We start from the raw sequence: 13,631 nt of genomic DNA, 5'->3' as shown, positions 1-13,631 counted from the left end.
AATAATAAAACAGAGAGAAAAGTATTCAGAAATTGAAGGTTATTCTTCCCTTCAAATAGGTTCTTTATTTATAGGCTTCAAGAATGACTTGTGATGAACACCCAAATCTTTTAAGTTTTACATGAAATAGGACTCTTACTATTTATCTAATACATCAGATAAAGAAGAAATACATAAGATAAATACATTGGACATTCATCTAATAAATAATGTTTATAACACTCCCCCTTAAATGTCCATTACACATCAAATATACCTCATTAAAAACCTTACTAGCAAAACCCTATGGGAAAAAGACTAGTTAAGGAAAAAAGTATAATTTTCATGTGCTTATCATAACTGTGTTAGACATGCGACACAACCTCATTAAAACCTTGGCAGGAAAACCCAACGGGACAAAAACCTTAGACGAAGGGAAAAGAGTACAGTGTGATTGCTTTGTTTGATGGCACGCTCTCCCTGTTGCTAATATGAGTTCTTCAATCAGTAACAGTTGCCTCGTTAAAACCTTGCTTGGAAAACCCAATGGGATAAAATCAAAGCGAAGGAAAAAAAAAAAAGAGTATAACAATTTGCAAAATCATTTATACAATTTTGGATGCGCTTAATCCTGCCTCGTTAAAGCTTTGCTAGGAAAAACTCGGTGAGACAAAAACCTAGTCAAAGGAAAAAGAGTACAACACGCAAAATGGTTGAGTGCTCTTCATGAATTACTCCCTCTGATAACAGCAAGCTTTAATCTAACTGGTTGATAATTTATCTCAAATGTCATCTTCTGAATAATGAAATTTGGCACTGCTAGTATGCATATGCCTTTAAGAATATCAGTGGGGAATCATCCATTGAATTCCTATTGAGACTCAAACAATGCCAACAAAATATAATTATACTAAATCAAGTGGATAGAAACAATTCTCAAATTTCATGTACTCCCTATTATAGATAAGGGATCGAAAAATTAAAAGAAATGGATCAATACTTGAATCATTGGAGAAATTACATGGCATAACCAACCATTAATATATATATATATACAAATTTTCGTATGTTTTCAAAAGTTCTTCAGGAGCTCCAATTGACTTATCCAAGAGTTTTAAATACGTTGCAAAAACATTAAATTTGAATTCGATTTATCTATTATCAAAGTACTCATCCAGGCAATTTAAACTATATTATGATAATAAACTTAAGTACATAATTTGAGCTTCAGGCTCTTTGAATCCTTCAAGGATTTGCTTTAAGCAACTCATGTATTTTCATGGCACTATGTATCTTTTAATAGAAATTGGGCTTTTATATCCCTTAGGAAATCGTTTAGTAATGTGCCTCAAGCATTTCATATATATATATATAGAAAGAGTGCGTAATAGCTCACTGATCGAGCGCTCTTGCGCCGAAGATGAATGGGGCTAAGCGATCTGCCAAAACTGTGGGATGTAAAAATGCATCGGTAGGGAAGCGTTCCACCTAGAGGGAAGCCCTCGCACGAGCGGCGGTGGACGAAGCGGAAGTGAGAATGTCGTCTTGCGTAACGCAAACATTGGTGAGAATCCAATGCCTCGAAAACCTAAGGGTTCCTCCGCAAGGTTCGTCCACGGAGGGTGAGTCAGGGCCTAAGATCAGGCCAAAAGGCGTAGTCGATGGACAAGGACAAATGATTGATTTACCTATTCAAAGCAATTTACGTGAAGGACTGTCTTTAACAGAATATATCATTTCTTGTTACGGATATATATATATCTCCATATGCAGTGAACACATTTCGTGGCTACGTCTATAGTAGGAGAATATCAAATCTCATGTCTCATTGAGAAATCTTATGCCATATTTAGCGATTTAATTTCTTTTTACGACAAACACTCATTTGTAACCTTTATGGTTTATCATCTCTAATTTGGTGATTGAATTATAGGTCCAATCAATCCACGTTTCTCAGTCATAATCAATTTTACTAGAATTGCCTATTTCTAGTTTGACCGTTCATTTTATTTGTCGACATTATCATAAACGTGGTTTCACATCATCATAGCCTTAATCAATTAAGTATGTACTATGAATCAATATATCATTGATGATCATCTTGTTTGTATCCCACAACTCTCTTATGCATGCATTATAGAGATTTCAAGCTATTGGGTACCCAAGCCTTTTCATGGGCTTTATTAATTCTCATCTCATAGACTTGTGTCTTTTCTAAGACTGTCATCTCGTTTGAATGATCATTTAGAGAATGTGAATATAATCAATTGGGCTTGTATGGACCTTTCAATATGGTCTTTACATTTTAAAACTTATAAATTTACAACACTAAAGGCGTGTCATATATGTATTTGTATTATTACGTTGTCCTATAGGGACCTGCATCAACCTGAACCAAGGCTTTTGCAACCATAGCATGTGACTTTGTCACTTTATTTGTATCAATTCATATATCAATTTACTTGCAATTTAGGCAAGTGAATTATCATTTGAACCTTAAGTTCACATTTATTTAAACAAGAATCAAGTAAAGATAATGCTAATGCATTTCATAAATTTTACTCGATTCTACAGGAATCGGCTTTTCTCCCCCCTAACGGCAGAAAATTATCACCCTTTATGGGTTCAAAATATCATATTTCCTTTGGAAAATTCCGTAGAGTCAAATGATCTTTGAGCCATTTACTAGCTCTATCATTAGTAAATGTTCCTCCAAAATCCACACCATAGAGGTGGAGCTCAATTTTTAATGATTCATAAAAGATAATTGTCATTAAATTTAAACTTGACAATATTCAATATTGAAAATCTGAAATAATCCCATAGGCTTCAATATAAATAGAACTTTTGGTCAATTCAATAAAGTTGAAAAAAAAATAAAAATTTGTAGGCAATTTCCAATTTCCAATTTCCAATTTCCAATGAATCATAGAATTATAACTATAGGTTCTAATAAATTTTTGAATGGTGAAACTTTTGATTCCAATAGAAAATCAAGAAACTTCAGGTCTAATTAAGATTCATGGAATAATTTATGGCTTTTTTATCCAAATACCATCTGGATTATAGGGGGTGTGCTCTTATACCACCCAAACTTTTTTTTTTGCCAATTTACCACCTAAAGTATCAATATATGCTAATGTGGCACATACAGTCAATTTTTCTGTTAAATCATCAACTTTTTTCTCAAACTTCCTAGTCTGTCCTTAAGTATAATTAAGAAAGAGAGAGGAACGGAGAGGAAGGGAGGCCGGCATCGTCAGGGATAAGTCAACGTCGAGGGTGAGGGTGGGTTGGCTGGGTTTTTTTTTTTTTTTTTTTTAAGTGTATTTGGATTTTAGTTTTGTTTTTAAGATATTTTATAATATGAATTGAAAATATTACTTTTTAAGTTAACAGAAATAGATGACAAGTGCTATATTGACACATATTGATACTTCAGGTGATAAATTGGCAAAAAAAAAAAAAAAAAATTTAGGTGGTATGAGAGCACACTCTTTATAATTTAGGTGATAATTGGATAAAAAAAGCCATAATTTAATTGTGTACTTTGGTACATATGCTACCAAAACTTTTTATTTCTTGACAGAAAATAAACTATGAACTTCATGGTATTCATAATGGCATATATACCCGAAAGTAATTTTAGTTCGGGATATTGAGATCTACAAATTCATTCAAACTTAAGGTTCCAATGGAGATTTCTTAATACATGCTTTTAGCATGAGACAAAAGAATATCATCAAAATTGAGTAAATATTCTTTGTATTTGCAAACATCATCACTTTGCTATTTTTGGTGATTTAATGGAGGAACTTCAGGCCCTCTCTAAAAGATGTTATTTATAAAATTTCATTATCCTATACGGCTATACCTAGGGGTGGGCATTTTAACTGCACACCGCCAAAACCGGCCGAACCGCACCGCCCAAAAACCGTAAAAAACCGCGTTGACCAAAAAAAGTCAACACTGTCAAAAAAATCGAACCACACAAGTTCTCTCCGGTTCCGATTTCGGTTCTACACCTTATTTAACCGCACCGAACCGAACCGAACCGCACCGCATGCTTGCAAAAAATATATTTTTTTATATTTTTATACATATTATACACCATTATATATATATTTTTATATATATTTATACCATTATTATATACTTTTTATACACTTTTTGTACACATTTTATACACTTTAGACCATAAACCCTAAACCCTAATAAAATATTAGAATTAATATTAACGTAGCTATATTTTAGGGTTTAGACCCAAAAATATATTTTATATAACCCTATGACCTATTTTGTAGATATATAATATAATAATAAATTAATAATGTTTTAGTATATAATTTTAATTATACCCATTACTCTATATAATAAAATTAGTATATTCTTTATATTCTATATAAAAAAAATTAGTATATTATTTATAGTTTATACTCTATATACTAAAATTTTTAATTGTTTATAGTTCTAGGGTATAATATATAGTTATATACTATATAAGTGTATATGGTATATGCCATATAAAGTGTGAGTCTTTTTGGTTAAGTTCATTGAATTAACTTGTAAATTTGTTTTTTTGTTGCCAAAACTTGTTAATTAGGATGAGTTTGCATCATTAAATAATTGGGTTTAGGCTTAAAAAAATAAATGTGAGGCCTAAAAGTGCTAATCTGAATAATAGCCCATTAGGCCCAAAACCGCGGTGGAGAACCGCACCGCACCGCACCTTGAATGGTCTGGTTTGGTTTGGTTTTTTTATTTCTTTCACGGTTTTAAGCACCGAACCGCACCGTGTATTAATGTTCGGCGCAGCGCACGATTTCGGGAAAAAAGTAAGTCGAACCGCACCGCGCCCACCCCTACTTTATATAGCACATCACAAAGAAATAGTGTGGTCAAAAACATAAAAAAGTAGTGAGGATATGATTGGCAATAGACGTAGAAGAGAGGGAGATATAAGTAAGGACGTGAGGACGGAGGAGGGAAGCAAAAGGAAGGAGAGGAGGCAGCGGCTTTTGGGTTTAACCCTTTGGCGTAGTTTAGGGTGTCCCCGGTCTCTTCTTCACAGTTGCCACTTGCCAGTTCCTTCTCTGAAGTTGCGTAAGTAAGTCTCTTGAATCCTATTAAGATTCGATTCTCAAACTTGAATTTTGATCTGCATAGCTTATCATCCTATTAGGGCTTTCCGATTAGATTATAGATGTAGCTTCAACTTTTTAGCATTGTCATTGTTGATTGTGAGCGATGCTTATGCAACTTTCAGAATTCAAATTCCACATTCTCCTAACTAAATTTAGTTTTACATGATGTACGGAAGAGCCGGCCTTGATAGATTTAAGAAAGCCAAGTCCTTGGAACCCTTCTCGCTCAATCCCAGTTCCGCTCCCAAATCCACCCCCACTCCCATTCCCATTCCCACTTCGCATTCACAGCAATCCCAATCCCAACATCAACCCCATGTTTCTCAGAAGCCCCCCCTCGCGCCCGAGGCTGCCCCTCTCGTGGGGCATCTCACTCAGCTTGGTGGGGGTCAGTCCACTTGGCAGCCCCCTGACTGGGCCATTGAGCCCCGCCCTGGTGTTTATTATCTCGAGGTCTTAAAGGATGGTCAGGTTCTTGATCGCATTACTCTCGATAGGCGCCGCAACATCTTTGGCCGCCAGTTTCATACTTGTGATTATGTGCTTGATCATCAGTCTGTTTCGCGCCAACATGCTGTTGTTGTTCCACACAAGAATGGAAGGTCAGACCTTCTTCTCTCAGTTTTCCATTACATATTCTTGCTTGGATTTTCTATTTCATTCCTTGCATCTGCTCTTATTAATTTTATGTTAGTATATTTAGTTTGTGTTTGATTGCCAGCTGGTTGGATATTGCAGTTGCATGTATATTGTGTATTTACTGTTGGTTTGGTTCGACTGTCTTCAAAATTGTAAAGAAAACAAGAATAAAGCAAATATTCTAGTAACTCTATCTTTCCATCTAGAATCTAGATTATAGTGTTGGATGTTTTTAATATTTCTATGTGTTTTAGTTTAAAAACGAGTTTCTCGTGTAGGGTCCATGATTGTTTGTTGAGTTGGAATGTTGGATTTTTAGACAATACCAGAGTAGCCTTATGAACTGAACCATCAAATTTAATGATTCAATTGATCATTTAGGAGCTTCAGGGATTGCCTATGGCCATGTGCTTTCATATCCATAACAGTGTTGGGATGTTTCTTTGTTATTTCCCATTTGTTAGTTCTGTGATGTTGTTGAGGTTTTGTATCCTTAGTTTGGTCATGGTATTTACAAGCTTATATCCCTTCTACAGCATTTATGTAATTGATTTGGGATCTGCACATGGTACTTTTGTTGCAAATGAACGGGTGACTAAAGATATCCCTGTTGAGCTTGAAGTGGGGCAGTCTTTGCGGTTTGCTGCATCAACTAGAACTTATGTCTTGAGAAAGAATGATGCAGCTCTTTTTCCTCGTCCTACACTGCCTTCTGAGGTTAATCTACCACCACCTCCTGATCCGTCTGATGAAGAAGCTATTGTGGCTTATAATACGCTTCTAAATCGTTATGGCCTGACCAGGCCTGACATACTGCCTAGGTCCCATGAGTCTGGTAACTTAGCAGGCGGAAAAAGCGACACTCAGCAGCCAGAGCGGCCCTCTAAGAGGATTAGGAAGGCAAGAGTATCATTCAGGGATCAAGTTGGAGGAGAGCTGGTAGAAGTTGTTGGGGTTTCAGATGGTGTGGATGTTGAAACGGAACCCGGTCCAGTAGGTGTAAAAGAAGGAAGCCTTGTTGGGAAATATGAATCCCTTGTACAGATTACAGTAATACCCAAAGGGAAGGAGCAATTATCTGCCAAAGAAGACAATTCTTCCCAGAAAGGTATGACTGAAAAATTACAACAGGTCTTAAATAGAATGAAAACTGGTTCAAAAAGTGGGATTTATGATGACCTTTATGGTGAATCTTTTTCTGGCAAAGTGGGTTCTTCCTGGGCATATCCTTCTGTTAGTTCCAGTGGCAGACCAGCTTCTCCAGGTAAAGATACCAATGAGAAGGCATCAAGTGTAAACCACGGAACTAATTCAAGCCATGTCGACGATGACGAGGATGATTTATTTGGTGACTGATTGAAGCAAGCCCTCGGAGTCGTGGATGGATGGTTTATTCTCCCCTTTTTGGGTTTGAAAATGTTTTGGAGGTTGAAAAGCTGTAGTCCATGAAAATTATATGGTCTTGCTTCCTTGGCAAATGGGATTTTTGTTGTATTCATCAGCAAATTTCTTTGTATTGGCATGCCCTCACTTATAATCTCTTGGTCAGTTACTGTCCGAGATTTTGGCTTCGAACTTGTATAACCATAGATAGAGGGAATGGGAAAGAATACATTTATTGCTGGTGGATGTGTCATTTATTTAAGTCATGTTTCAATCTGACGACTGACTTGATGGGTTTATGCTTCCTGGTGTCTTAAGCAGAACGTTTGTGGGTGGTATGCTGCTGTGTGGTTGGTGGGTGCTTTGATAATATCTCCTTGCTTTGTAAGCTTGCCAAACTTACAGATATTGTTGCACATTATACGTATTAGGCTGTAACGTATGCATGCATTCACATACTTCTTATTAGAACCTGGCACCACACTGCGCATATTATAGTATAGTTTCTTAAGAAAATAGAAAAGAAGCATGTGTGAGATTGATGCTAGACTTAAGTCTCCTTATCTACTTTTGGGTTAAACCCACTCTACTTTTTTCTCTCATATACCCTGTTTTTTCTCTGATACTATAACTTCTCATCATACATGCATAGCATGTGTATGATGTTTCTAGTGTGGATTAACATTAAGGAGTTCAATTTCATCCTCATTCTCATTCTTTCTTGAGTTAAGGAAAAAAAAAGAAAGAGAGAGAAGGTATTTAACACGAACTGCAATCGCATTTACGTATGGTATAGTTAGTATAGACATGAAAAATGAGAATTCCTCTAACTGGTGAATCCCGTACAGGCATATACCACGTTGAAGGTGCCCACATTGTGAAATGAGGCATGGGCAATGTGGTGTACTCAACTGAACCTGATTGCCCAAATATGGAAGATCCTTACTTTTTGGAACTTTCAGTACTAGCTAGGGCCATCTCCATTATGAATTATGAATTATGAATCATTATGGAGTAGAGATTGACTACTGCCATATTGGACCTGCTGTGATGTATAAGTTTACATTATTTACTTTTACCCGCCTTATCATCTTTTTGTATTATCTAATATACTATTTTTCTAATAAAGGTGAGACTCATAATACAAGTGAGGTTTATCTCTATTAGAGATATGATATACTAGATGGTGCAAAGAGATGGTCTTTCTAACATTTTCCTTATATATTAGTCGTGCTAGGTTTTATAACAAGGATGACCCTAGCTTCCAGACGCATAATTCAACCCATATAAAAGAAGCGAGACTTTTCTGCCCACAAGTTGATCATCGATCTTGTGGTTTATTAATTTGAAGTTTTTGACAAACTATCAAAACATTGTATGAGTTACATCTAACATCTTCTATCAAGATTAATTGAGATTATGATTTAAAATTTAAAGAAATTTAATAAAAACAAATTAATAGAACCGTAGATGATTTAGGATTTTTTTTTTTTTTTAAGTCCAAAATGGAAAATCTAGTGATTGGCCGGTCCATTTGTGAAAACACAATGATTGACCGGTCAACTTTAATGAGCCGAGCGTTCAATGAGATTTTTTTTAATTTGAAAACTGGACACAAATGTCACTGTTCGCCGAAAATTGTCACAGTTAGACCTTAACAATTATTGTTACTGTGAGAATAGTTATTTAAATTGCAAAAACAGCCTATATATTGTCACTGTCTATTACTGTGGGACAATAACTATTTAAATTGTAAAAATACTCTATTAATTGCTACTATTTAAAAAATATATATATTTTATTAAGTAGCAATCATTGTTACTGTGACAATTTGCTTAATTTTGAAAAAAAAAAAAATCATGAAAAAAATAACGTAGAATTATTTGTATAAAGTGGACCTATTTATCATTCAACCTTTTAGGTGAGTTTTTTGTACAAAGGGCTTTAAAATTAGACTTTTTAGTAATTTACTTATGATTTTAAAGTCCATTCTGCATCCTCTAATGTTTTTAAATGTTAAAAGGTCCATCCAATACGTACTGTTACTCTTAAAATTATAGTAGATGTGACTCCATAAGCTTGAATTATTTGTTTTATTTGTTTTTACATGTTTATATAATAAAAAGACAAAAAGTATATTTATAAGTATTAATTTTATGCGATCAATAATAGTCATTATTGGATAGTGATGATGGTTGTCACTGTTGAATAATGACTATATTCTAAAATACAAAAGCGTTTGGCACTGCTCACCAAACGCTTTGTGAGTTCTGTGTTGAATGAGTCTTTTCATTAAAATGGCCCGGACTATAACCGGTTTATTGAGGGTCGGCCGGATTATCATTGTATTTCCCACTATGTGTTACTAAAAACACAACCCTTAATAGAAAGATTAGTAAAGAATTAATCATTAATTAAGAAAAGGAAAAGACTTGATTCAATAAAGTATTAAGTAAAGCATAAGAAAATATCATTCATTTTTTTTTGTAATCAGAAGAATATGCGATGGGGTTGCCTTTCAATAGTAATGAGGAGTTGGGTGGAAATTCGATCACTACAAAAATATTTGTTATATATGTGTGTATATTTAGTAAGGCTCTAAAATTAATTGGTTACCAAGTTAATGCATAGCTAGTAATCCTTTTTATCCCCACAAGATATAATTTTATAATTTGGACGTACTGTTCATTTTTTATGTCATAATTCAAATATATAATATTAAAAATATAATATAATATATATAATCGGGACGAGTTTGGGATTGGGGAACCAATACCTTACTTACCCCGCCCCGTTTAATTAACTTCCCCATTTATGCTTTAATCAAATTGGGTCTCCGTAGAAATTCGGATCTACGGGGGGTTTTTGTCATTCCTAATATTATCGATATTACAAAAAGAGAAAAAATAATATATATATATAGGTTTTTTTATATTTTATCCACCTGAACTTTAGGTTTATTCTCACTTCACCACAAAAAAAATTGTCTCTATTTATCACCTAAATTAAAAATTTGTTGCAATGTACCACCTCTGACTAATTTTGTCTTACTTTTTGTTAAAAAGTGTTTTGGTGTTTTTCAAGTTCCTATTGTTAAAAAAAAAAGGTTTTTTTACGCTTTACTTACTTTGACACAGTAAAAAACTGATTTGAAAAGACTAAAACACCCTTATTTTAACAAAAATTTAGACAAAATGAGACAAAGGTGATACATTATAATAAATTTTTAATTTATGTGATAAATTGAAACAATTTTTTTTTTAGGTAGTGAGGTGAGATTGAATTCAAAGTTTAGGTAAGTAAAGTGTAATAAAGTCATGTATACATATTCTGACCAAATTAATCACCCGATTCGGTTCGATCGGTTCTTCAGTTTTTCTGTTTGGATTGTGCACCGTAGTCACCGATCAGTATATCTTAATTGATATACACGTAGGCGGTGCTAGCTAGTTCATGCTTTCATTGATCATAAATTGATTGTGGTTTATATTGGGACCCACGGGCCATTAGGAGAGTAAACAATGTTATGACGCAATTAATGGGCACTGCATTTATAGTATTGTATAATTTGTATTAGTTGATAACTTGATGCATACTAGTACTATAGATGAGATGAGGTGGCTCTAGATATATATTAATGGGCAGGTAAACTTGGTAAAGACTTTCTCGTACAAAAGGCACATAGTTAGCTCGGTAGTGGTAGATATCTCATATTTTTATATCATAATTTTATATTATTTTATGTGACAATTTATATGATATTTATACATTGAATATTAAAAAAAAAAAAATTTTATCCAATAAAATAATGACACGTGAAATAATATAAAAATGTGATAAATATAGCATTATTTTGCAAAGATTTAATCATAAGTGGTTTTAATGCAATGCATGTATGGGCAATAATAACAAAATCTAATTAAGAAAATGGAAAGCAATTTACGTACGTGAATCATAACTTCAGTGATGATAACATGTTATTATGATCATGACTATCATGATTTCATCAGGGCCTTACTCGTCATAACATAAATTACATAATTGGGTTAGCTAGGTAGGCACTTGGGATGGGATCGATGCAACAAATTAATTTGGGCTAATACTAGTGCTTTTAAGTTATATGGATTAAAAGTGTCATTTTACTTTGCTGACTGGCACTATTATCCACTTAATACTTGTCAATCCAGTTGCGCTACCCCGGAGTTTCTCTGCCACCGGGCAATCTCACTGCAGCATGCCACCTTAGAGAAGTCTATGCGCCGACCAGCTTGCAGCCAAGAGCCTAGCTACGCGAGACTAGAACCAGGCCCACGCCGAGCTCCACCTAGCGTCGGAGCTTTCTCCGTTACCTAGCCTGACTAGCTTGAGCGCTGGAGTCCTTCTGCACGAACTGCCATGGTCGCTGCACCTTACATATTTGTCGGGCAAGGGGGCGGGGCCAAGAATGCGTTGGGTGGGGGTGGAGGTGGTCGGGCAAGGCTTAGGCGCCTGGGAAGGGGTTTTTGGTTTTGTTTTAATTTTTTAATTTGTTTTGTTTTTATTTTATTTTTATTTTATAATTTCGTATAAGAAAATTATATATTTGCTCTTCAAATTAACAGCATCCATTCAAAATAGACGAAATGGACCAAAACCGAACAAGTTAGATAATAAGTAGACCAAAATTGAATTTAAAAAAGATCATGTACCAAAACTGAACTAGCTATGAAGTAAGTGAACCAAATCTGTAATTTTCTCATGATAATATTATTGTTAATTAGTTAATCCCATAAAACAATGATATTCTTATACATCTATTATTTTTTTACTATTGTTCTTTACTTTAGTATTATAATTACATGTTAGCATGTTAATAATTATATGCAAAATTATTATGGAGAAGTATTATGAGATGATTATTCTTCACAGTACACCTACTCTGCACATGAGGATACTAAAGACAGTGAACATTTTCATAGAAGCTCTATGTAATATTGATTACTTATGTAATTCATAATGCTATATATAAAGTGTAAAAAGTTGTAGTATAAATAAAATTGAGATGTGTATTCATTAAAATTTATGTAATTATTAATTAGTGAACAATTTAATTTTATTTAACAGTATTTGTTTCCAGCACGCATTATATTCATTTTATATCACATGAAACCTGTTATATAATTTGATTTTTTCAAAATTTTTTTTATCAATGTAGTAAATAATATGTTAAAAATTCATTCAAAATTTTCATATTTTGATAACAATTTTCGTCATTTATGTCTAATTTTTAACGAAATCGAAATTTTCTTAAAATTTTCATGTTTCTGAACCTTCAAAATTTCGTTGAAACTTGAAATTTAACTACTTGCTGGAGATTGACCAATATTAAATTTTTTTCATTATGGGAAGAACTTATTTATCCCGTGATAGATATAGGTGGTATCCCCCTCCCCCTCATTATCTCTCTCTCTAAGTGGCATACTATTTGTCCTATGTAAGTTATTCTTTGACAAGATAAAAGGAATATATGGCATTAATTAATAATTAATGAACACGTAATTAGCTGATCGATCTTAATTTGAATGAAAGGACTGAAGGGATGGGTGGACCCTCCGGTCTCTTATTTCACTATAGTCTATATCATGCGGGGCCCTTGGATTAGAATTATCCTGTATATCTGATTAACTTTATGATGAAGTTAGCTAGCCAAATAGCTAGCGACACACGTGGGAATAATGTCACACGAGCAGAGTGTCGAGTATAATATATTTTATGTGGAGGTTGGTTGACACTGGAGAGTAGTGAGTGGGACTTGTCTATGTCTGGCCTTGAAAGCAACCGACAAGGAAGCCACGGCAATAGTGGTGACTGTGTGTGAGATGTAACCAACGGTACAGGAGGGGACACGTGGCCGACATGCAGATGAAGAGGAGCCAACCAGCATGCTTTAGAAGAAGAATATACCTACATAGTGGGGGAAAGCATGATTATTGAGGAATGCAATATGCATGCACAACACACCACACCACACCACACCACACCACAGGACATAACTGGTGATCGGGCTAGGGAGGGATCTTTCTTTTCTTTCAAATCTCAAATCTCAATGTAGAGAGAGAGAGAGAGAGAGAGAGAGAGAGAGAGAGAGAGAGAGAGAGAGAGAGAGAGCGAGCTCTAGGGTCCCACGCGAATGCGATGAGCACTAGTCTCTAACTAGGCTGCCTTCCCACTTGCATATATTGCAATTGCATGCTTTTTGTGATCAAATTCAATTCAATCATAGAGCACCAATTTCAACCTTGCTAGCTAGCTAGCTACCACCTCTGTTGGCCTAATGGCCTCAAGGCCCTCAACCTCGACCTGAAGAGAGAGAGAGAGAGAGAGAGAGAGAGAGAAGAATTTATAAGATCATAAAAAGAGACATAATTCCTAACATATAGTTAGAACATGGAATTAGAGCTAGACTGGTCCATGATCCATCCATCCTTAGTTTGCTTTTTCGATTTA

The 13,631-nt window shown here is 34.6% G+C and overlaps 1 protein-coding gene across 2 annotated transcripts; it reads left to right on the top strand.

Moving 5' to 3' along the window:
* The first annotated feature begins 4,941 nt into the window (after window positions 1-4,941).
* On the top strand, window positions 4,942-7,692 carry LOC147299878 (SMAD/FHA domain-containing protein). Of its 2 annotated transcripts, none has more exons than XM_086256081.1 (3): window positions 4,942-5,082; window positions 5,280-5,725; window positions 6,299-7,692. In XM_086256081.1, the coding sequence occupies exons 2-3, from the start codon at window positions 5,286-5,288 to the stop codon at window positions 7,116-7,118; spliced, it is 1,260 nt and encodes a 419-aa protein (XP_086112207.1). In that variant the 5' UTR covers window positions 4,942-5,082; window positions 5,280-5,285; the 3' UTR covers window positions 7,119-7,692. The 2 variants fall into 2 exon arrangements, with proteins under 2 accessions (XP_086112207.1, XP_086112216.1); XM_086256090.1 differs by having other exon boundaries at window positions 4,982-5,086.
* Window positions 7,693-13,631: the final 5,939 nt, after the last annotated feature.

Source organism: Dryas octopetala, chromosome 1 (genome assembly GCF_963921425.1).
Source record: "Dryas octopetala chromosome 1, drDryOcto1.1, whole genome shotgun sequence".
Taxonomy (NCBI): Eukaryota; Viridiplantae; Streptophyta; class Magnoliopsida; order Rosales; family Rosaceae; genus Dryas; species Dryas octopetala.
The sequence above is the reverse complement of the archived record's forward strand: the minus strand, read 5'-3'. Positions and strand labels throughout refer to the sequence as shown.

Bases quoted from the DNA above. Each gene is read 5' to 3' on its own strand.
- LOC147299878 (XM_086256081.1), top strand. From the start codon at position 5,286: ATGATGTACGGAAGAGCCGGCCTTGATAGATTTAAGAAAGCCAAGTCC. The intron at 5,726-6,298 runs GTCAGACCTTCT...TCCCTTCTACAG, and splicing joins GTTCCACACAAGAATGGAAG to CATTTATGTAATTGATTTGG.